Genomic DNA, 22051 nt, shown 5'->3' on the forward strand with positions numbered 1-22051 from the left:
TAATTACATTCTAAAGTGAAGATCATGATTAGTTGGGTAAAGTGTGACACCAATCAGGCCACCGAGGACTGGAGTTTCCCATCCCTGATTATGCAATCACCAACCTGCTTTCTCTCAGCTCCCTTGCTCTCTCGCTCTCTGATTTTTTTGGTCAGAATCACCTGTGTGTTATTTTTGTGGTGACTCAATATCTTCCCTGCTTACACCTTCTTTAAATTTCTCTAAACATTGTAAAAAAAAAACAATGCCAAGCCCTCTTCTCGATGTACTTCCTCATTATCTATATGTTACTTTTCACACTTATCAATAAAAGTTAATGTACTGGCCTACTGTCTAAATTTGAGTACTCTTCCCACTTTCTTTCCTTCATCACATTGACAGGTTGTTTTACAGTTAGAAGCACCAATCTATGGACTCAAGTGTTACTGTATTTTATCTCCGATTCAGCTTTGGCTCTGTTCTTGCTTGCACGTGTTCTCTGCTCGCCAGGGGGTTGTAGCGGATGGCTAAGTTACCATTGAGCATTGACGTTTTCTTTCTGAAAAGTACTGGCTGGGTGGCGGGTGTTTTTTGTTGTTGTTTTTTTTCAAGTACAAAATGGTGGTAATGATGTGTGTTGGATCTCTGGAGTACTCGAGGTACAGCCTTGTTATCTCCTCTGGCAGACAGACAGCGAGAGGTAGAGATAGGAACCTTTTGTTGCTTAAGTACAGATAGGAACCTTTTGTTGATGGGGTGCTGTTGGGGTTCTGTTGTGGTGGGGAAGGCACAATCGGTTCGCACAAACAAATGGCTGAGATCGTTATCTATTTATCCCTCTTTAACCTCAGCTTTCACTACTGTGGGTGTGGGTGTGGGTGTGTCTATTAGATAAGGGCCATTTAGGGGGATTGCATTGCAATGCCCTCGTGTCTAGGTTAAGTACCACACAAGATACAGAGAGATGTATGGTTGGTGTGGTGTGTTCATGCTCTCATCTTCCCTCTTCTCCCTCTCCCTCTTTCTCTCTAGGTACTGGTCCTATCCATATGAACAGTGTCCAGTGTTTGGGGACAGAGAAGTCTATCCTAGACTGTTACTTCCAAGATGTCCCTCTCTGGACGTTTAAACACACCCAGGACGCCTCAGTACGCTGCAACATCCCCAAGCTTGGCCTGGACAGCACGGTTAGAACACACACACACACACACACCTTTACATTATATAATTAAGCAATACGACCATGTTCTGTTATTAATCTCCACCCGGCACAGCCAGAAGAGGACTGGCCACCCCTCATAGCCTGGTTCCTCTCTAGGTTTCTTCCTAGGTTCTGGCCTTTCTAGGGAGTTTTTCCTAGCCACCGTGCTTCTACATCTGCATTGCTTGCTGTTTGGGGTTTTAGGCTGGGTTTTTGTACAGTACTTTAAGACATCGGCTGATGTAAAAAGGACTTAATAAATACATTTGATTGATTGAGGGGGTGTGGTATATAGCCAATATAACAGTGCCTACCACAAACCACCGAGGTGCCATTTTGCTATTATAAACTAGGTTACGAGTGTAATCAGAGCAGTAAAAATACATGTTTTGTCATACCCGTGGTTTACGGTCTGATATACCTCGGCTGTCAGCCAATCAGCATTCAGGGCTCGAACCACCCAGTTTATAATACCAATTCAATTATTATAGAGTCATTCGATATTTATAATTATGAATATCTGACTTGCGAAACATACAGGTTGAGAAAATACTGAATTGAAATGTATTTTTCTCCCTCCTCCTTCTTCTCCTCCCTCCCTCCTTCTACCCTCCTTCCTCATCCTACCCTAGGTGCGATTGGCGGGGGGCAGGGAGCCAGGTGAGGGGCGTGTGGAGGTACTGATGGATGTAGGGGGTCGTAAGAGATGGGGGTCAGTCTGCAGTGAAAACTGGGGGATCAACGAAGCCATGGTGGTCTGTAGACAGCTGGGTCTGGGGTTCGCATCCCGAGCACACCAGGTACGGAAACACACCTATGAAACCCTATTCACTGTATAGTGCACTACTTCTGGCCAGAGCCCATTGTGGGAATATGGTGCCATTTCAGTTTACCCCTAGAGTACACCGTGACTCCCACAATTTACCCATCAACTCACTGAGTGTCCCTGAGTCCTCAAACCTGAAAAATCACTGGATAGCTGAAATACTCAGTAATACTTTCTGAGGCACATATGTAGGAACTCCTTCAAGACTGTTGGAAAACCATTCCTCATGAAGCTGGTTGAGAGAATGCCAAGAGTGTGCAAAGCTGTCATCAAAGCAAAGGGTGCTATTTTGAAGAATCCAAAAGATTAAATATATTTTGATTTGTTTAACACTTTTTTGGTTACTACATGATTCCATATGTGTTATTTCATAGTTCAGGTGGTTGAAAAAGGAGTTTTAATGACTCCAACGTAAGTGTATGTAAACTTATATATATATGAATTAGTGCATTATGATCGCATGTATAATGCATGTACAGTATAATGCCTTTCAACACAACATAATGCCTTACAATAATCCTTTGTAACACTTGCTATAATTTGTCATAACGTAACTGACTTGCAGACCTACCGCCATTTCCACAGCTGACCGTCACCTGACCAACCAGCAGCTAAATACTGCACATTGCTAAATGACTGTATCTACCCATACCCCAAGGGGAAGTGTGTGTTAATTGTGTGTGTGTGTGTGTGTGTGTGTGTGTCAATCTACATTATGTTTATACAAAAGCTAGTCTGTGAGTGGATGGGTGGTGCAGGAAAAATCTCAGCTATCCATAAATAGATTATTTTGAGTAGGAATAGAAATATACACATCTACAGTAAAGAGGTTATTTATGAAAGGGATGTTTGCCAATAGTAGAAATACCCATGAAGTAGAACAAAAAAACTCTCAATAAGCATGTTTCTTTCAATTCACAGGATGACGGAGGAAAGAAAAGCAATGTACAAAAGTCAAACATCTCTCTCTCTCTCTCTCTCTCTCTCTCTCTCTAGGAGACGTGGTATTGGGCTGGGGATCGTAACGCAGCAGAGTTGGTGTTGAGTGGAACCCACTGTGTTGGAACTGAGCTGTCAATCCAACAGTGTCGCCGTAACAACCACGTACACTGTCCCCGAGGGGGAGGGACTAATGCTGCAGGGGTCACCTGTTCAGAGAGTGAGTCATTATCAAAGCACACCTGTCCATCTGGCTAGCTCTCTACAACTGTGTAATCTTTAACAGATCCTGCCCTGGGTTCTGTTCAAATGTCAAGAAATGGGAGAAAATGGTTTGAAACTGAAGTACCTGAACTCCAATATTAGCACTTATTTTCAGTCTTCCACTTGAAAACGTTTTCTCCTGTTTTCTTTCTGAATGTGAACTTGGTGTTTGATCATCTCTGATTAACCTTTAACCTACCCCTCCCGTAGTGGCCCTTGACCTACTGGCCCTTGACCTGATTTACCTTTCACCCCTGACCCCCATACATGCCTAAATTACCCCAAACCACTCACCCCTCTCCTCTGCCCCCTAGCTGCCCCTGACCTGGTACTAGATGCCCAACTGGTTCAGGAGACAGCCTACCTAGAGGACCGACCCCTACACCTGCTGACCTGTGCCAACGAGGAGAACTGTCTGTCATCCTCCGCTGCCAGAATGAACTGGCCCTACGGACACCGCCGCCTGCTACGATTCTCCTCCAGGATTATGAACATGGGACGGGCCGACTTCAGACCTAGGGCTACCAGGGAGTCTTGGACATGGCACGCATGTCATAGGTAAGAGGTGTTGTGGGAGTTGTAGTTTTATGATGGCTATATGATTTGTGGTAGTTGCAGCCTTTGGCATAATGAACATGACACAGGCTGACTTTAGACCTAGGGCTACCAGGAAGTCTTGGACATGGCACCAGTGTCACAGGTATTTTTGGGGGGTCAGGGGCTTTGTAGTTCCAGAAATATTAATTTTAGGTATTGTACTTGTTGTCCTGTTTTGCTTCATGTAGGGATTGTGGTAGTTGTAGTTTTACAATGCATTGCCATATACTTAGTAGTAGCTGAAATATTATATTGCCATACTTGTGATGAGCTGTATTACTATATCACTGTACTCTACAGATGTGATGTGGTTGACCTCTATTAAGGGGATGTTGTTGACCTCTATGAAGAGGATGTGGTTGACCTTTATGAAGGGGATGTGGTTGACCTCTATGAAGGTGATGTGGTTGACCTTTATAAAGGGGATGTGGTTGACCTCTATGGATGGGATGTGGCTGACCTCAATTAAGGGAATGTGGTTGATCTCTATGGATGGGATGTGGTTGACCTCTATGGATGGGATGTGGCTGACCTCAATTAAGGGAATGTGGTTGATCTCTATGGATGGGATGTGGTTGACCTCTATGAAGGGGATGTGGTTGACCTTTATGAAGGGGATGTGGTTGACCTCTATGAAGGGGATGTGGTTGACCTTTATAAAGGGGATGTGGTTGACCTTTATGAAGAGGATGTGGTTGACCTCTATGAAGGGGATGTGGTTGACCTTTATGAAGAGGATGTGGTTGACCTTTATGAAGAGGATGTGGTTGACCTCTATGAAGGGGATGTGGGTGACCTTTATGAAGAGGATGTGGTTGACCTTTATGAAGAGGATGTGGTTGACCTCTATGAAGGGGATGTGGTTGACCTTTATGAAGAGGATGTGGATGACCTCTATTAAGGGAATGTGGTTGATCTCTATGGAGGGAATGTGGTTGATCTCTATGGATGGGATGTGGTTGATCTCTATGAAGGGGATGTGTTTGACCTCTGTGGATGGGATGTGGTTGACCTTTATGAAGGGGATGTGGCTGACCTTTATGAAGGGGATGTGGGTGACCTCTATGAAGGGGATGTGGGTGACCTCTATGAAGGGGATGTGGTTGACCTTTATGAAGGGGATGTGGCTGACCTCTATGAAGGGGATGTGGTTGACCTTTATGAAGGGGATGTGGTTGACCTTTATGAAGGGGATGTGGTTGACCTTTATGAAGGCGAAGTGGTTGACCTTTATGAAGGGGATGTGGTTGACCTTTATTAAGGCCTTCCCCGTAGCTCAGATGGTAGAGCATGGTGTTTGCAACACCAGGGTTGTGGGTTCGATTCCCACGGGGGGCCAAGTACGAAGAAAAAAAAAAATATGAAATTAAAAATGAAATGTATGCATTCACTACTGTAAGTCGCTCTGGATAAGAGCGTCTGCTAAATGACTAAAATGTAAGGGGATGTGGTTGACCTTTATGAAAGGGATATGGTTGACCTCTATGAAGGGGATGTGGTTGATACAGTTACATATGGGGATATAATTTTGTACGATATATTGTATTGTATTGTTTTCACAAAAGCATGGTTATTTTTGCACTAGTTTTCTGTACCTGCATCAAAACTCCACTATTTTTCCTTCATAGCTCTTTCATAATTTATTTTCAGCACTTTTATTTTCTCATGGCTCTCATTTGTCCCTCTGCAGCAGACATATGGTGAGCAATATGTTTGGAACATTGAATCGTAATAAAATCACAGTATCGAATGGCAATACATATAGAATCGTGAGAATCGCAATACATATCGTATCGGAACGTAAGTATAGTGATAAAATCGTATCGTGAGGTCTCTGGCAATTCCCAACTCTATATAATATGTAGGTGTTAGGGAGATTTCACTTATCCCCTTTATGATCTGGATTCTGGGGCATTAAGTATCCTGATCCATGCTATAAACCCTGGCTGAAATGAATCCTGTACCTGCGTGAGTAGTGGGTCCAAGATCCAGGACCAGAGTACCAGGTAGCGCGAGTCGTGTGGAACTTTTTGCCCGTTGTAAACAAGCTGGCTTGCTAATGTCATGTAGAATGTGCGTCTCGCAAATCACATTCAGAAACAGTTATTTTCAGGTTTAGTGAAAGCAAAATATATTTTGTAAAATTCTCACAAACGCTCCAGGAAACCAAACCCGGGACAACGACCTTAGTTACAGTCCAAGGGAGGCTGTGGGAGTCCTGGTCCTAGACCGACACAGCCAGCTTGTTGTGGTTAGCTGTGGTTGTCAGTCATTATAAGTAGTTGGTAGTGGAAGTTGTGGCTCTGGCTGACCATGCTTCAGGTAAATGTTTCTAAGTTGCATTATTATGGAAACCATCACCACAGACTTGCATTGTACAGCTGTAATGGGATAATTGGCACTTGTGGGACATAATTGTGTAACGGCTGTCGTAGAGAGGGGACCAAAGCACAGCGTGTTGATTGCTCATGATGAATATTTATTTTAACTCAGAACACTAAAGAAAAAATAAAGCGAAAACGAAAGTGCACAGTTCTATCAGGTACATAAACTAAACAGAAGACAACTACCCACAAACACAGGTGGGGGAAAAAAAACCCTACTTAAGTATGATCTCCAATTAGAGACAACGAGGACCAGCTGCCCCTAATTGGAGATCATCCCAAAAAACATCAACATAGAAATAGAAAACTAGAACCTAAACATAGATATACAAAACATAGAAAAACACAAAACACCCCCTGTCACGCCCTGACCTACTCTACCATAGAAAATCACATCTTACTATGGTCAGGACATGACAAATTTGTCTGTGTGGGATGAATAAGGTCTTATTGACTTGAATTGAGTTAGTGACAGGTTAGAGGTCTGTGTGGGAGGAATAATGTCTCATTGACTTGAATTGAATTGAGTTAGTGACAGGTTAGAGGTCTGTGTGGGAGGAATAATGTCTTATTGACTTGAACTGAATTGAGTTACTGGCAGGTTAGAAAACATGTGAAGGTATGACCTCAATGTCATTAAGTAGAACAACTGCTGTTTGTACAGAACCTTACTCACGGAAACGTATGGCCCACATAAAGCTTTGCTTTGATAATGTTATGAATAAACATTTTGCTGTTCTGTTGTACTTGTCTCTTAGTCGGTGTCATTGTTCAGAACATTGCAAGCGAATGACGCCTCACTTTCGTTGCATCACTTTTCTTACTGTTGACACTAACAAAATATTCAAACTAATGTGACCTCAACGTAAGTTAGTAGATAGCGTTTGTATAAAAACTGGCTCATAGGGTCACATAGAAACCAGTATTTGTTGATTGGCCTTAGTGGCAGTTCGTTGTTGTTCAGTTACTTTGATATAAATTGCATCATTTCCCCACCTATACATGTGACACATTCCTCTATCCAGTCAGGAACTTTTGCCCCCAATTAAGGCCATTTCTTGTCAGATAACGAGAGTGTGTTCTGACTGTCGTCATCGGAGAAGAAGGAGTCATTTAACCCTCCTCAGTGTGTTCTCTGTAGAGTTCTGTGTGTGTGTGTATTCTGTTCCAGCAGGTTGCGGGTGGCCTGGCGGCATGTTGTCATCTACCCAGATTCATTAGCTGTCCACTGAATGTGTGTGCGTAATGACTGTGTGTGTCTTAATGAGTACATTGAGATAAATTGAGATATAACTGAGCCACTCTGTGTTACACAGTCTGGGGGTTGTACAGGGCCGCCCCGCCTTTCTTAATCTGTTCCAATAACACAGTCGTGGTGTGTTTGTGTCTGCACATGTTCGTGCATGTCTTAGTTCATGCATGTGTGCGTGTGTGCTTGCATGTATATGTTCCTGTGTGTGTGCACGTGAATGCATGAATGTGTGTGTGGGTGAGTTTCAATGCCCCCCATTCACTGTGAGTGTGTAAACAGCTCTGTGTGTGAGCGGTGCTACCTAGCAAGTTCTAAAACAAGCTTCTATGAGAGGTGTCACTCTGACACCCTGCCCCATGTTTTAGTGGTGAGGTCACTAGGCTACCAGACATGGGGACCTACTGTTGTCATTCTGAAACACACACACATACACACCCTATTATTCTGTGTTACCAGGCACTACCACAGCATTGAGGTGTTCACCCACTATGATCTGCTGACTCTGAATGGAACCAGAATAGCTGAGGGACACAAGGCCAGCTTCTGTCTGGAGGATACATACTGCCCTGAAGGTAATAACACCATGTTATTAACATGGATGCCAAAGCAATGTCACATGCTATTAACATTTATAACAACCATTTATTTTAAATAACTTGGCTTCATATGCTGTCCATGACCTGAATTATTCCTGGACCATGGTTAATCTGTTTTTATTTTATTTATTTGAGTCACTGAAACTGGCTCCAAAAACGTTGAAGAGTATTGTCACTCTTCTTGTCTGTGTGTCAGGTCTGCATAAGCGTTTCTCCTGCTACAACATGGGCGACCAGGGCATCTCAGTGGGTTGCTGGGATACGTATCGCCACGACATCGACTGTCAGTGGATTGACATCACCGATGTCAAGCCTGGAGACTACATCTTCCAGGTACAGACACACACGCACACACACACACACACACACACACACACACACACACACACACACACACAGGTGTGCTTGATTAAGCTTCGAGTTTGCACTTTTGAGACTCTCATTGGTTCCTTTGTACCGCGCACATTTTTTTTAAGCATGTTGAAGTATTTGACATGTATGTGACTGAGGTCTGCAGACCCCCCTCTGTGATATGTGATACCATGAGAGACAACTATGTTGTATTAACCCCCCCCCTCCCCACACACACACACACACACACACACACACACACACACACACACACACTTCCTTTCTGTCATGACCCTGTCTCATGTTCATCAGCAGTGTCCTTGTGGGCGTCACCTCAGGATACATCAAATACTCCAACTCCCATCAGCCACCACTTCTGTCTCAGACTACTAATCCCAGTATGACATCCCAGGGGCCAATTAGGCTCTCGATTCTTTTTATATCTCAGCCATGGGAAAGCCATGGGTAACAGTCAACGTTGCTACAGTGAAACACTCTATCTGTTAATGAGGGTTATGGTGAGACTAGCTCCCCCAGTAAAACTCACTGATATCTGTTAGGTGATGAGAGAGGGGTTACAGGGAAACTAGCACCCCCGTAATTACTGGCACTACCTAATTACTCCCTGCTAATGATAGGGGGGTTGTGGTAAAATTCGTTCCCTAAAGACTGTGCTACCTAAGCCATGGGAGTCAGTTGAGAGGTTACAGTGAAGATGGTTCCCTGTTTCATCACACACTCTCTAAGTGTCACAGCCTGTTTTATTTAATCACCCTGCATGTCTCTGTGATAGACGTACACACACACATGTTCACGTACACACACACACGGACATGTATTTTAGGCATGTAGAGCAGGGCTTAATTATAGGTGGTGGCCCTGCCACAGCTATGAGGAGAAAAGGAGGAGAAGAAGAGAGGATGAGAAGAAGGGAGGATGAGAAGAGAGGATAAGAGGAGAGGATGAGAGGAGAGGATGAGAAGAAGAGAGGATGAGAAGAGGAGAGGATGAGAAGAAGAGAGGATGAGAAGAGGAGAGGATGAGAAGAAGAGAGGATGAGAAGAAGAGAGGATAGAAGAAGAGAGGATAGAAGAAGAGAGGATAGAAGAAGAGAGGATAGAAGAAGAGAGGATAGAAGAAGAGAGGAGGAGAAGAAGAGGATAGAAGAAGAGAGGATGAGAAGAGGAGAGGATGAGAAGAAGAGAGGATGAGAAGAAGAGAGGATGAGAAGAAGAGAGGATAGAAGAAGAGAGGATAGAAGAAGAGAGGATAGAAGAAGAGAGGATAGAAGAGAGGATAGAAGAAGAGAGGAGGAGAAGAAGAGAGGATGAGAAGAGGAGAGGATAGAAGAAGAGAGGATAGAAGAAGAGAGGATGAGAAGAAGAGAGGATAGAAGAGGAGAGGATAGAAGAAGAGAGGATAGAAGAAGAGAGGATAGAAGAGAGGATAGAAGAAGAGAGGAGGAGAAGAAGAGGATAGAAGAAGAGAGGATAGAAGAAGAGAGGATAGAAGAAGAGAGGATGAGAAGAGGAGAGGATAGAAGAAGGGAGGAGGAGAAGAAGAGAGGATAGAAGAAGAGAGGATAGAAGAAGAGAGGATAGAAGAAGAGAGGATAGAAGAGGAGAGGATAGAAGAAGAGAGGATAGAAGAAGAGAGGATAGAAGAAGAGAGGATAGAAGAAGAGAGGATAGAAGAAGAGAGGATAGAAGAGGAGAGGATAGAAGAAGAGAGGATAGAAGAAGAGAGGATAGAAGAAGAGAGGATAGAAGAAGAGAGGGGGAGAAGAAGAGAGGATAGAAGAAGAGAGGATAGAAGAGGAGAGGATAGAAGAAGAGAGGATAGAAGAAGAGAGGATAGAAGAAGAGAGGATAGAAGAAGAGAGGGGGAGAAGAAGAGAGGATAGAAGAAGAGAGGATAGAAGAAGAGAGGATAGAAGAAGAGAGGGGGAGAAGAAGAGAGGATAGAAGAAGAGAGGATAGAAGAAGAGAGGATAGAAGAAGAGAGGAGGAGAAGAAGAGAGGATAGAAGAAGAGAGCATAGAAGAAGAGAGGAGGAGAAGAAGAGGATAGAAGAAGAGAGGATGAGAAGAAGAGAGGATGAGAGGATGAGAACAGGAGAGGATGAGGAGAGTGCTTGGGAGACTAGGAGGAAGAGGAGGACAGGGGTGAGTGATAGAGATGGGCAATTCCACAGTAGCAGAGTGACACTGAGACTTCGATTTTTCACTTTAAAATGTATGTCAAACAAAAACCAACAATTGTACAGTTAAACAAACCATACAACTTTTTCCACAGAAAATTTTACAAAAACAAATTTATTTGAAGAACAGTGTAGATGCAAAGTTGGGTAACAGAATGATGGCATAAACAGCACAAACTTGTTCTTTAAGTACATTTCGTTTTGTAAAATGATCAGTGGAAATTGTTAAAAGTAGTCTTTGTGCAGTTGTATGGTTTGTTTAACTTTGCAATCATTGGTTGTGGCTTGACATACATTTGAAAAATCTGAGTCTCAGTGTCACTCTGTTACCTTACCGTGAAATTGCCCAGATGCGTGTAACTAGTGTAGAAGTTATAGTTTTGACAAAGGAAGCCCCTGTTGTACAATCTACAGTAATTCAAACTCCAGGGCCTATTCAGTGGGGTGCACCATTCAGGGCTTGTATTCACAAAGTGTCTCGGAGTACGAAAAAATTTATCAAAATGCTTGTACTCACTACTGCAAGTCATTCTGGATAAGAGTGTTTGCTAAATGACAAAAAATGTAGGAGTGAGGATCTAGGATCAGTAGATAGATCTATCTATCTATCTATCTATCTATCTATCTATCTATCTATCATCTATCATCTATCTATCTATCTATCTATCTATCTATCTATCTATCTATCTATCTATATTCACAAAGACAACAAAAATAGGGGTGCCATACAAAATAGCTCAAATCAAATGTTATTTGTCACTTGCGCCGAATACAACAGGTGAAATGCTTACTTACAAGCACTTAACCAACAATGCAGTTTTAAGAAAATACCTGAAATAAAGTAAGAGAAGAAATAATTAAAGAGCAGCAGTAAATAACAATAGCTGGTCTATATACAGGGGGTACCGGTACAGAGCCATTGTCAATGTGTGGGTCCACCAGTCTCAACGTCAACAGTGAAGAGGCGACTCCGGGATGCTGGTCTTCTAGGTCCAGTGTATGCGTTATTTTGCCCATCTTAATTTTTTATTTTTATTGGTCAGAGATGCGGCTTTTTCTTTGCAACTCTGCCTAGAAGGCCAGCATCCCAGAGTCACCTCTTCACTGTTGACGTTGAGACTGGTGTTTTGCGGGTACTATTTTATGAAGCTGACAGTTGAGGACTTGTGAGGCATCTGTTTCTCAAACTAGACACTAATGTACATGTCCTCTTGCTCAGTTGTACACCGGGGCCTCCCACTCCTATTGCTATTTTGGTTAGAGCCAGTTTGTGCTGTTCTGTGAAGGGAGTAGTACACAGCGTTGTACGAGATCTTCAGTTTCTTGGCAATTTCTCGCATGGAATAGCCTTCACTGAACAGGAATAGACTGACAAGTTTCAGAAGAAAGTTCTTTGTTTCTAGCCATTTTGAGCCTGTAATCGAACCCACAAACGCTGATGCTCCAGATATTCAACTAGTCTAAAGAAGTCCAGTTTTATTACTTCTTCAATCAGCAGAAAAGATTTCAGTTTTGCTAACATACAGTTGAAGTCGGAAGTTTACATACAATAAGGTTGGAGTCATTAAAACTTGTTTCTCAACCACTCCAAAAATGTCTTATTAACAAACTATAGTTTTGGCAAGTCGGTTAGGACATCTACTTTGTGCATGACACAAGATATTTTTCCAACAATTGTTTACAGACAGATTATTTCACTTATAACTCACTGTATCACAATTCCAGTGGGTCAGACGTTTACATACACTAAGTTGACTGTGCTTTTAAACAGCTTGGAACAATCCAGAAAATGTCATGGCTTTAGAAGCTTCTGATAGGCTAATTGACATCAATTGAGTCAATTGGAGGTGTACCTGTGGATGTATTTCAAGGCGTAAACTCATTGCCTCTTGGCTTGACATCATGGGAAAATCTAAATAAATCAGCCAAGACCTCAGAAAAAAAATGGTAGACCTCCACAAGTCTGATTCATCCTTGGGAGAAATGTACCACGTTCATCTGTACAAACAATAGCACGCAAGTATAAACACCACGGGACCACGCAGCCATCATACCGCTCAGGAAGGAGACACGTTCTGTCTCCTAGAGATGAATGTACTTTGGTGCGAAAAGTGCAAATCAATCCCAGAACAACAGCAAAGGACCTTGTGAAGATGCTGGAGGAATCAGGTACAAAAGTATCTATATCAACAGGAAAATGAGTCCTATATCGACATAACCTGAAAGGCCGCTCAGCAAGGAAGAAGCCACTGCTCCAAAACCGCCATAAAAAAGCCAGACTATGGTTTGCAACTGCACATGGGGACAAAGATCGTACTTTTTGGAGAAATGTCCACTGATCTGATGAAACAAAAATAGAACTGTTTGGCCATAATGACCAACGTTATGTTTGGAGGAAAAAGGGGGAGGCTTTCATGCCGACGAACACCATCCCAACTGTGATCACATGGGTGGCAGCATTATGTTGTGGGGGTGCTTTGCTGCAGGAGGGACTGGTGCACTTCACAAAATAGATGGCTTCATGAGGATGGAAAATTATGTGGATATATTGAAGCAACATCTCAAGACATCAGTCAGGAAGTTAAAGCTTAGTCGCAAATGGGTCTTCCAAATGGACAATGACCCCAAGCATACTTCCAAAGTTGTGGCAAAATGGCTCAAGGACAACAAAGTCAAGGTACTGGAGTGGCCATCACAACGCCCTGACCTCAATCCCATAGAAAATGTGTGGGCAGAACTGAAAAGTGTGTGCGAGCAAGGAGGCCTACAAACCTGACTCAGTTACACTATCTCTGTCAGGAGGAATGGGCCAAAATTCACCCAACTTATTGTGGGAAGCTTGTGGAAGGCTACCTGAAACGTTTGACCCAAGTTAAAAAATGTAAAGGCAATGCTACCAAATACTAATTGAGTATATATAAACTTCTGACCCGCTGGGAATGTGATGAAAGAAATAAAAGCTGAAAAAATCATTCTCTCTACTATTATTCTGACATTTCACATTCTTAAAATAAAGTAGTGATCCTAACTGACCTAAAACTAAATTTTTACTCGGATTAGCTAACACAATTTGCCTTTGGAACACAGGAGGGATGGTTGCTGATAATGGGCCTCTGTACGCCTATGTAGATATTCCGTTAAACATCAGCCCTTTCCAGCTGCAATAGTCATTTACAACATGAACAATGTCTACAGTGTATTTCTGATCAATTTGATGTTATTTTAATGGACAAAACATTTGCTTTTCTTTCAAAAACAAGTACATTTCTAAGTGACCCCATACTTTTGAACGGTAGTGTACGTGCTTTCAGCACATCCCATTTATTTTCCAGTGATTGAACATTAGCTAGCAGGACGGAAGGCAAGGGCAGATTAGCCACTCGTCGTCTGATCCTCACAAGGCACCCTGATCTTTTTCCACAAAATATCAGTTTCCTTTTTCAGCGAATCACAGGGATCTGGGCAAGGTCGGGTGTCTGTAGTAGTGTATCCCTCCCGTCCGACTCATTGAAGAAGAACTCTTCATCCAGTTTGAGGTGAGCAATCGCAGTTCTGATGTCCAGAAGCTCTTTTTGGTCATAAGAGACGGTAGCAGCAACATTATGTACAAAACAAGTTATGAACAATGCGAAAAAACAAACAAAATAGCATGTTTGGTTAAGAGCCGATAAGACGGCAGCCCTCTCCTCCGGCGCCATCGTAACAAACTAGGAAGACATTTTTGACGTACCAATTCCCAGTGGTGGAAAACGTACCCAATTGTCATACTTGAGTAAAAGTAAAGATACCTTAATAGAAAATGACTCAAGTAAAAGTTACCTGGTAAAATACTACTTGAGTAAATGTCTCAAAGTATTTGGTTTAAATATACTTAAGTATCAAAAGTAAATGTAATTTAAAAAATATACTTAAGTATCAAAAGTAAAAGTATAAATCATTTCAAATTGCTTATTAAGCAAACCAAAAGTTTTATGGATAGCCCGGGCACAATCCAAAACTCAGATCAGAGGCAGTAGGTATGGGTGTCAGGATAAATGTATGGAGTAAAAAGTACATTGTTTTATTTAGGAATGTAGTGAAGTAAATGCAAAAGTTGACAAAATATAAATAGTAAAGTAAATGACAAATACCCAAAACAACTACTTAAGTAGTACTTCAAAGTATTTTTACACCACTACCGATTCCATGGCACAGGGTGTATGAGTTGATATATAAAACAACGCAAGATTCAACACTTCATATTTTTCAGCTGAAATGATTGCACAGAATTCTTGCCACGAACAAAATGTTGAATATTTGGGACATACAACCATCGCAGCTCTGCAGATTTTGTTGCGAGGATACAGAATCAATAGGCCATTTGTTCTGGTATTGCCCTTAGGTAGCCTGTTTCTGGTCTCAGATTCAGGAATGGCAAAAAAGCATAACATTATTCTAAAATTGACCCAGAAATAGCATTTTTGGAAGTTTTGGAGAAACCTGGTCAGTCAATTACTAGTATACTCATACTTTTAGTAAAATTATTTATCTTCAACTTGCAGTCTGTGGATTCTATTTCATTAGATAGATTCAAATTCTATTTTAAACATCACAGCATATTTGAAAGACATTTAGAAAGTGTAGAAATCCGAAGTGGGTGGCCAGAAGAGATAAGTGGGATGGGCTGAGGGAAACTGAGGGTGGGATGTGGAACTGGAGACAAGTGGGAGTTAAGTTGCTCGGCGGGGGATAGAATGATTAATTAACTGACACTAAAAAGGAACGTTGTTACATCCAATGCCTGTTTGCCTGAGGCTGATGCCACGCAAGCGCTTGTATGTGCGTACACATGCATACACATACTCGCATTCAAATGCACACACACACATGTAAATTGTGCCAAACATGCACACAAACGCATACAGTTGGACTTGCAGTTTTGATTTTTGTTGTTCTTGATGCTTTTTGTTTTTGTATTGTTTTCTGTTGTTTTTGTTTGTTTCTCAGTTTTTTCTCTTTTGTTATTTTTGTTGGTTGTTGGTGGGTGGGTGGTGGTTTTGGTTGGGTTAGAAGGGGATGGTGGCTTGGGGGGTGGAGGGGGAGTTTTTTTGGGCGGGGGACTTGTGGGTGTGTCTTGGATGGTTGAGGGACAGCTCTCGGGGGAGCTATGGTGGGATCTTGGATGGTTGGTGGCCTGGTGGTCAGGAGCTTGGTCCAGTGGCTAAGAGGTGGCTGGTTCGGGTCCCCGACTCGACTGGGTGGGGGATCTGTCCTTGTGCCCTTGGGCGGGGCGCTTAACCCTGGTTGCTCTTTTAACCAAGTGTCCATGCTGAAACACTGAGGTTTACACACTTTCCAATTCAGAAGCATTGTCCGTTTGTCTAAAAGGTAAGCCAGAGCAATGCGTTGTGTGATTCTAACTTGGCTATTACCCAGCCTACTCCCTAGTAAGCACACTAGAGGACACAGTGGGATACACACATTCACGATTTCAGACAACAACAAAAAAATGACCTCAGTCCAGAATCTTTTGATGGCTGGACATTATTCAAATGAAGATCAATCACAGGGCATACACACCACAGAAGTTGAAATATCTGGATCCCACATCCATACCCTTTGAGGAAATACACTTCAGAATTTATTTAAGCTGTAAATAGGGTAGAAATGCTATATTATTTAGGCCAAACTCTGATATCAGCTCTTGGAATGGTATGATCTCTCCGTCCCTTACGACCTGCCCCACCTGACTGATGTTTTGGCATTGCCAGGTAATATTAGCCAGTGTCTTTCCCCCCTGCGGTAAACAAGGAATCGTTCCATGTTATAGATGAAAGGAGGGATGCTCCATTGATATATAACCTTTTATGAAGTATCTTTGCTACTTCACAAGATAACTCAAGTAGTGGATTATCTCTCTTGCGGTGGAACTTGGGGTAATAGCATAGTGATGATAAGGAGACCGACTTATGTTCTGTCACAATTTCTTCCTCTAGCCACTCCCAGTTGCCTGCTATTCCCCCATTTTTATAGCCCCATGCCAGTGGGTATCTTGCATTATGACAAGTAGTACAAATACACATCAGGAACACCTAATCCACCCTTGTTTCTTGACATGGACAGTTTTATGTGGTTCATTCAAGGTTTATTTTCTTTCCACAAGAAACTTGAAAATAAACTGTTAATCTCTTTAAACCAGTGCTGAGGGAACTGAAATGGTATAGCTGACATAAGGAACGATAGTCTAGGGAGTGTGTTCATCTTTATCACCTCTGCTCTATCCCATAGTGATAAAGGTAGAACTGTCCATCTCTTAATGTCGGCCCCAATGGTTTTAAGGAGACCTGGTCCATTTTAGGTCAAATATTTTATTAACTGGTGACTTGATACTTATCCCAAGATATGGCATGCCTTGTGGTTTCCAAAGGAAAGAACCAGTACCCAGGTGGGCCGGAAATAAGTGGTGGTTCAGAGGAATACTCTTACTCCAATTCACCTTATATCCAGAAAATTGGACAAATGCTCTTATAAGCTGTAACACACTAGGTATCAAACTGCTGGGATTTGACTGTAACTAAATTTAGAGAGTGCATAGAACAGGTACGACCATTTCTATTCTATCAAACGCTTTCTCTGCATCCAGCGATACTGCTACCTACATTTCTACATTTGAGAGAGACGGACATTTAGTAAAGATCTAGAAGCTCTGTCCTTGAACCACGCAGGGTTAGAAATAGTTCCATTAGAACCCACCACCATTAGAAACAGTTAATTTCCCCCCATAAAATTCCTTTGCTGTTCTTACAGGCCTTTTCTCACTCTGTTACACATTCCGATGGTCCAAGCCAACCGGCTACAGATGACAAAGTCCAACACTAATTTCAACAGAGGCTAGGTTTTGTGTATTCTCAAACTCGAAAAAGTTGTTCTGGTGTTTTTTTGTTGGTGAAGTTTAGAGTTGCTGTCCTGTGTAACTGGCTGCAGCCTGTATTTAAAGTGGGTGTAGTAGGTTTACATAGTGGCTATAAGGGAAAATGGGCCCTCAGTATTATCACAGTGTGTTTGTGTGTGTTTTAGCCTGCCTGCCTGTGTTTTCCTGCATTCGCACGCATGTGTGCGCGCGCGGGTGTGTGTGGGCTTACAGAAGAGAATGGCTATGTCAGCAGCTGTGAAAGTAGACTGTTAGACTGGCGAATAACAGCCTATTAGAACATGGTAAAGCTCAGAATAGCACCTATTACAGAAACGTATACAGTCATGGTAATGCACTCTGTAACTACTGTACCTTTTTAACCTCCAACTAAATGACTCCTTTAATTCAGCTTAAGTCCTCAACTCAACTTAAGGGTGTTCTTTAAGTTAAGAGCCAAGAGTAATTTTAGCCGATGTGGTAGACCGCATAGGCGATGTGGAGTTTGAGGCTTTTATTGTGATCGATTTAGTTTTTAACATGAAAAATTTAAACAGAATGACATTACAATGAACAGCACAGTAAAGTGGAAATGGAGCAAACAGGTTGAGGCTTCCTCTGAAAGACTGTTCAGTTATAACTCAAATAGGGAGACTCAGTTGGGCATATGGAATGGCCATACTTTAGTCCTGTGACGAACCATACAACTCTCAGCATGTACACCCAGTGGGTGAATATATGTTTGTTACTCAACATTTATGCTAAACTTACAACCTTCCATACAGTAGTCAAAACTATTGATGAGTTTTCCTCAGGCTGCTATTGAAGCAGTGTCTTCCAGCATTTCTTTTATGTTTCTCACAATGGGACAAACAATGGTTTTATTATAGTGTCTTGACATTATACATCTTTACAACTCTATAAATTCATTGTTACTCAAAGAGCAAATGGGGATCTCATCCATCCGTCCCTCTGTATGGAGAGAAAAGTACTGTATTTATTTCTCTTATTGAAATATGGAAAAGCCATCCCACTTTTTTATGGAAACGAATAAGACTGACTATAAAAACAATACCAACCATGACTGACTTTTAATGACAGAGACCATCTAACAATTTTACATCCAACTAATCTTTATTTCAGATGTCTCTTTCAGTCTGGGGACGCTAGTGCACTCTGCACATATTATTACTCTATGGGTGTGTCCCAAATGATACCCTAGTTGCCATATCATGCACTACTTTTGACCAGAGCCCTATAGGCCCTGGTCAAAAGTACTGCACTACACAGGGAATACGGTACTATTTGGGACGCAGGCTTTTACTCCTCTCTCTTCCACGCCACGGGTCTGGTACGGCGGGGAGACTTGAGGGGTAAGAATGAAATGAAATGAAATTGTAACACCTGCCAACTAGGGTTACCTTAAATGGCAGTTTCTGTTAAATGAGAGGGGGACACCTCAACCTTATGAAGACACACAGGTTTGTGACAGGCCACCTATTGAGCTGGGTCAGGAGCAATGCAATGGACCAGGCAACACTTGATCAATAATATATATATTTTTTATTACAATATTCTTCAGTTACAAGATTACAAACCACCTGGCAATTTATTTATGTTTACCAATATAGATAGCAATCAATACTTACCTGGATGGTGGCTTGCACACTACTCAAAACAATTAGAATACCTAGGACTACAATCGCGCTACTGACACTTTAAGAGCAAATAAATTAACATTGTACATAATTTCATCATCATAACAAATCTACCTGGTGAAGATACCATCACCGCAAGCATATGGGAGTACGGGAGTGGCGCTTGGATCAAGAACTTCAAAAAACAAACGATAAGCGACAACCTTGAACGCAGGGCAGACTATGTTAGGACGGACACCACTAGGCGCTAGCTCCAACCAGAGCCCTGCAGCTTAGACCTTTGTAGTTTGCACTGACAGCTTGCATCTTGTACTCCAAGTGCACCGCAAGTTATAAAGGAGGCAGAGGGCGTGAACTACAGTAGTTTAGGGGAAGCCCCAATCACAGGAGGAGGGTGGTTAAAAACGTTCATACAATTAAGCACAGCAGATCTCCAAGTCACAGCAAACACATGCACTCAATTAAGGGCAATCAGCAATACGTTTTGATCAATCATTGGTGAAACCACACATAGATCAGTGAAAATGTTGTTATTAAATAGGAAAGCAAAAGTCCACCCTCTGACAAAATGATAAACTCCTCCCTCTGTTTTCTAATAAAGCAGTGTGGTAAGAATTGAGTGAGTGGCTGTAAGTCAGTAGATCAGACAACCATAATTGTCTTACATTGTAATAACTTTGTCTTTACTCTCTGCCTCTGGCCCGTTACAGGGCTCAAGTACAGTCCACTACTGATACGTGCACAAAGAACAAGTACAATCTCTATTTGAGTATAGTGAAGTTAATCAGTCCCAATTCAAATATGTGTTTCTTGTTCTGCCTGCTCTGGTTTAGTCTACTCAGTCTATTGACATTGCATATGGTTGACTATACTAACAGCTATCTTCTCTGTCTTTGTCATATTGCAGGTGGAAGTTAACCCTTCGTTAGACATGGCTGAATCGGACTTCCAGAACAACGTGATGAGATGTCGATGCAAATACGACGGACACAGAGCATACATGTATGGATGTCACGCAGGTATGGGAAGTTATTTCACTCTCGTTAACACACATTCACACTCTTGTTTTCTATCCATGTCTTTATCTCTCTCTCTCGCGCTCTCTCTCTCTCCTCTTCTCGCTCTTTATCTCTCTTTCTCTCTGTCTCTCTTCCTCAATCTCTCTCTCTTTCTCGTTTGCTCTCTAACTGTATGTTGTTTCTTCTACCAGGTGATGCGTACAGTGCAGAGATTGAGGACCTGTTCGAGCACCAACGGCAGATCTCCAATAACTTTGTCTAGGCCCATTCAGGGCCCAGCGTTGGCTCAGTCTGGTGCCCAGCGAAGAGGGCTCAGAGCTGGGAACAGACTTCTCAGGGTGGCCTGGAGTCTGGTGGGTCCAGGGACTCCTGCCCCACAACACTAGAGGACTCACGGAATGGCACCTGTCCACCGCCCTGACCTGCTGTTGACTACACTACCCAAAATACACCACAACCAGGAGAAGACCATCACCCTTACCACACCCAACAGTCAATAGCAACTGAGAGCAGGACAGGTGTCACCAAGGCAACCAAATTAGTTCAGTTAACAATGGATAATTAAAATGGTATGGATTCAATCAACTGTTAGGTCATGTGATAGTTTATGAATGTGGATTACTAGTAATTTAGCTGCTCAAAGTTTGTATGAATTAATTCTGATTAAGATTAAATTATTATTGTCTGTCCATGATTTAAAATGACTAACATATGCTTGGTCCTGTATACCCGCGTCCCAGGAAAGGGGAAAGAATGACTGAAAAGAGTTCTGCGTTATCTGTTGGTCTGTCTGGACAAATGTCTCCTACATCTACATTATCACACTATTGGTACTGTTTGACCAAATCACAACCTTCCTGTAGACTTTGAGGTCCGTAGCTCTACAGTGGACCTCAAGGCTTGAATACATAGTTGTGTATGAACGTTTATCTTAGTTTTTACAATTTAATTAGCTGTTTTATTATTGTGCAGTCATATTCTGATGTGTTAACCATTTTTTCTCAATATACTGTAACTACAGTAGAACTGATACACAAAACTAAATACAGTTGAGTTAGTTAACATTTCTCTCTTCTGTTTTTAAATTAATATTACATGAAGGCCTTCAAGTTGGCTTTTGTGATTTTATCTTGATACCAGCCAAGAAAATGTAACTTGATGCAGTTTACTTTATTCTTTACTGTGTTAACTGAATTTCAATGCTTTTGGTGCTAATCTTTTCATAATATGTAATGCTGCAGGTTAATTTATTTAAGGCTAACTCTTGCATACTTTTTATATTGATTAAACATATAAAACAAACACATTTTCACCCAAGAAGTCACTCTCTAGGTTATACACTAGAAAAAAGGGTCTACCTAGAACCGAAGGTTCTTTGGCTGTCCCTGTAGCTTTTTGAGAACTTTTTTTGGTTCTAGAAAGAAGTCTTTTTGGTTCCAGAAAAAAAAATGTTGGGTTCCAGGTAGAAAATATTTTCTTAAGAGTGTAACTTCAAAGGGTTGTGTCATCTTAACTTTTCGGATTCCTTTCACCAAATGGCAAACTGAGAGATAGCTGTGCCATCCATCCCAGTGCACTTCTCCTTTCCTTTTCCTGGCCTTCCCAGTGTGAGTGAAAGCAGGTTCGGTGGTAAACCCACAGTTCTGTGGCAGCCAGGTAGGCAGTGTATAAAAAGCCTTTAATTAGCTGTGTTAGAGTTAGGGTAAGCATGGGGCGTACACAGAGAAACACTGCAACTGTGAACTCTGCTGTCACCAGCTATAGGCCTGGGTAGGATAGACAGACAATAGAGGGAGAGAGGGGGAAGGGAAGGGGGAAGAGAGAGGGTGGGGGTAGAGAGGTAACAGAAAAAGTTTGACAGAGAGGCCCAGAGATAAACAGACCGATAGAGATAGAG

General features: G+C 42.1%; 1 protein-coding gene across 1 annotated transcript in view; it reads left to right on the forward strand.

Annotated features, from left to right (window-relative positions):
• The window catches only part of loxl4 (lysyl oxidase-like 4), a 57509-nt gene extending 36049 nt beyond the window's left edge, over positions 1–21460 (forward strand). The window contains exons 8-15 of the mRNA XM_029698805.1: positions 1012–1166; positions 1813–1980; positions 3003–3165; positions 3524–3767; positions 7899–8014; positions 8235–8371; positions 20043–20154; positions 20346–21460. Of these exons, the coding sequence (XP_029554665.1) occupies positions 1012–1166; positions 1813–1980; positions 3003–3165; positions 3524–3767; positions 7899–8014; positions 8235–8371; positions 20043–20154; positions 20346–20416 (1166 nt within the window). The 3' untranslated portion in view covers positions 20417–21460. The remainder of the gene's footprint in view (positions 1–1011; positions 1167–1812; positions 1981–3002; positions 3166–3523; positions 3768–7898; positions 8015–8234; positions 8372–20042; positions 20155–20345) is intronic.
• Positions 21461–22051: the final 591 nt, after the last annotated feature.

This window comes from Salmo trutta, chromosome 18, assembly GCF_901001165.1.
Source record: "Salmo trutta chromosome 18, fSalTru1.1, whole genome shotgun sequence".
In the NCBI taxonomy this organism is placed as follows: Eukaryota; Metazoa; Chordata; class Actinopteri; order Salmoniformes; family Salmonidae; genus Salmo; species Salmo trutta.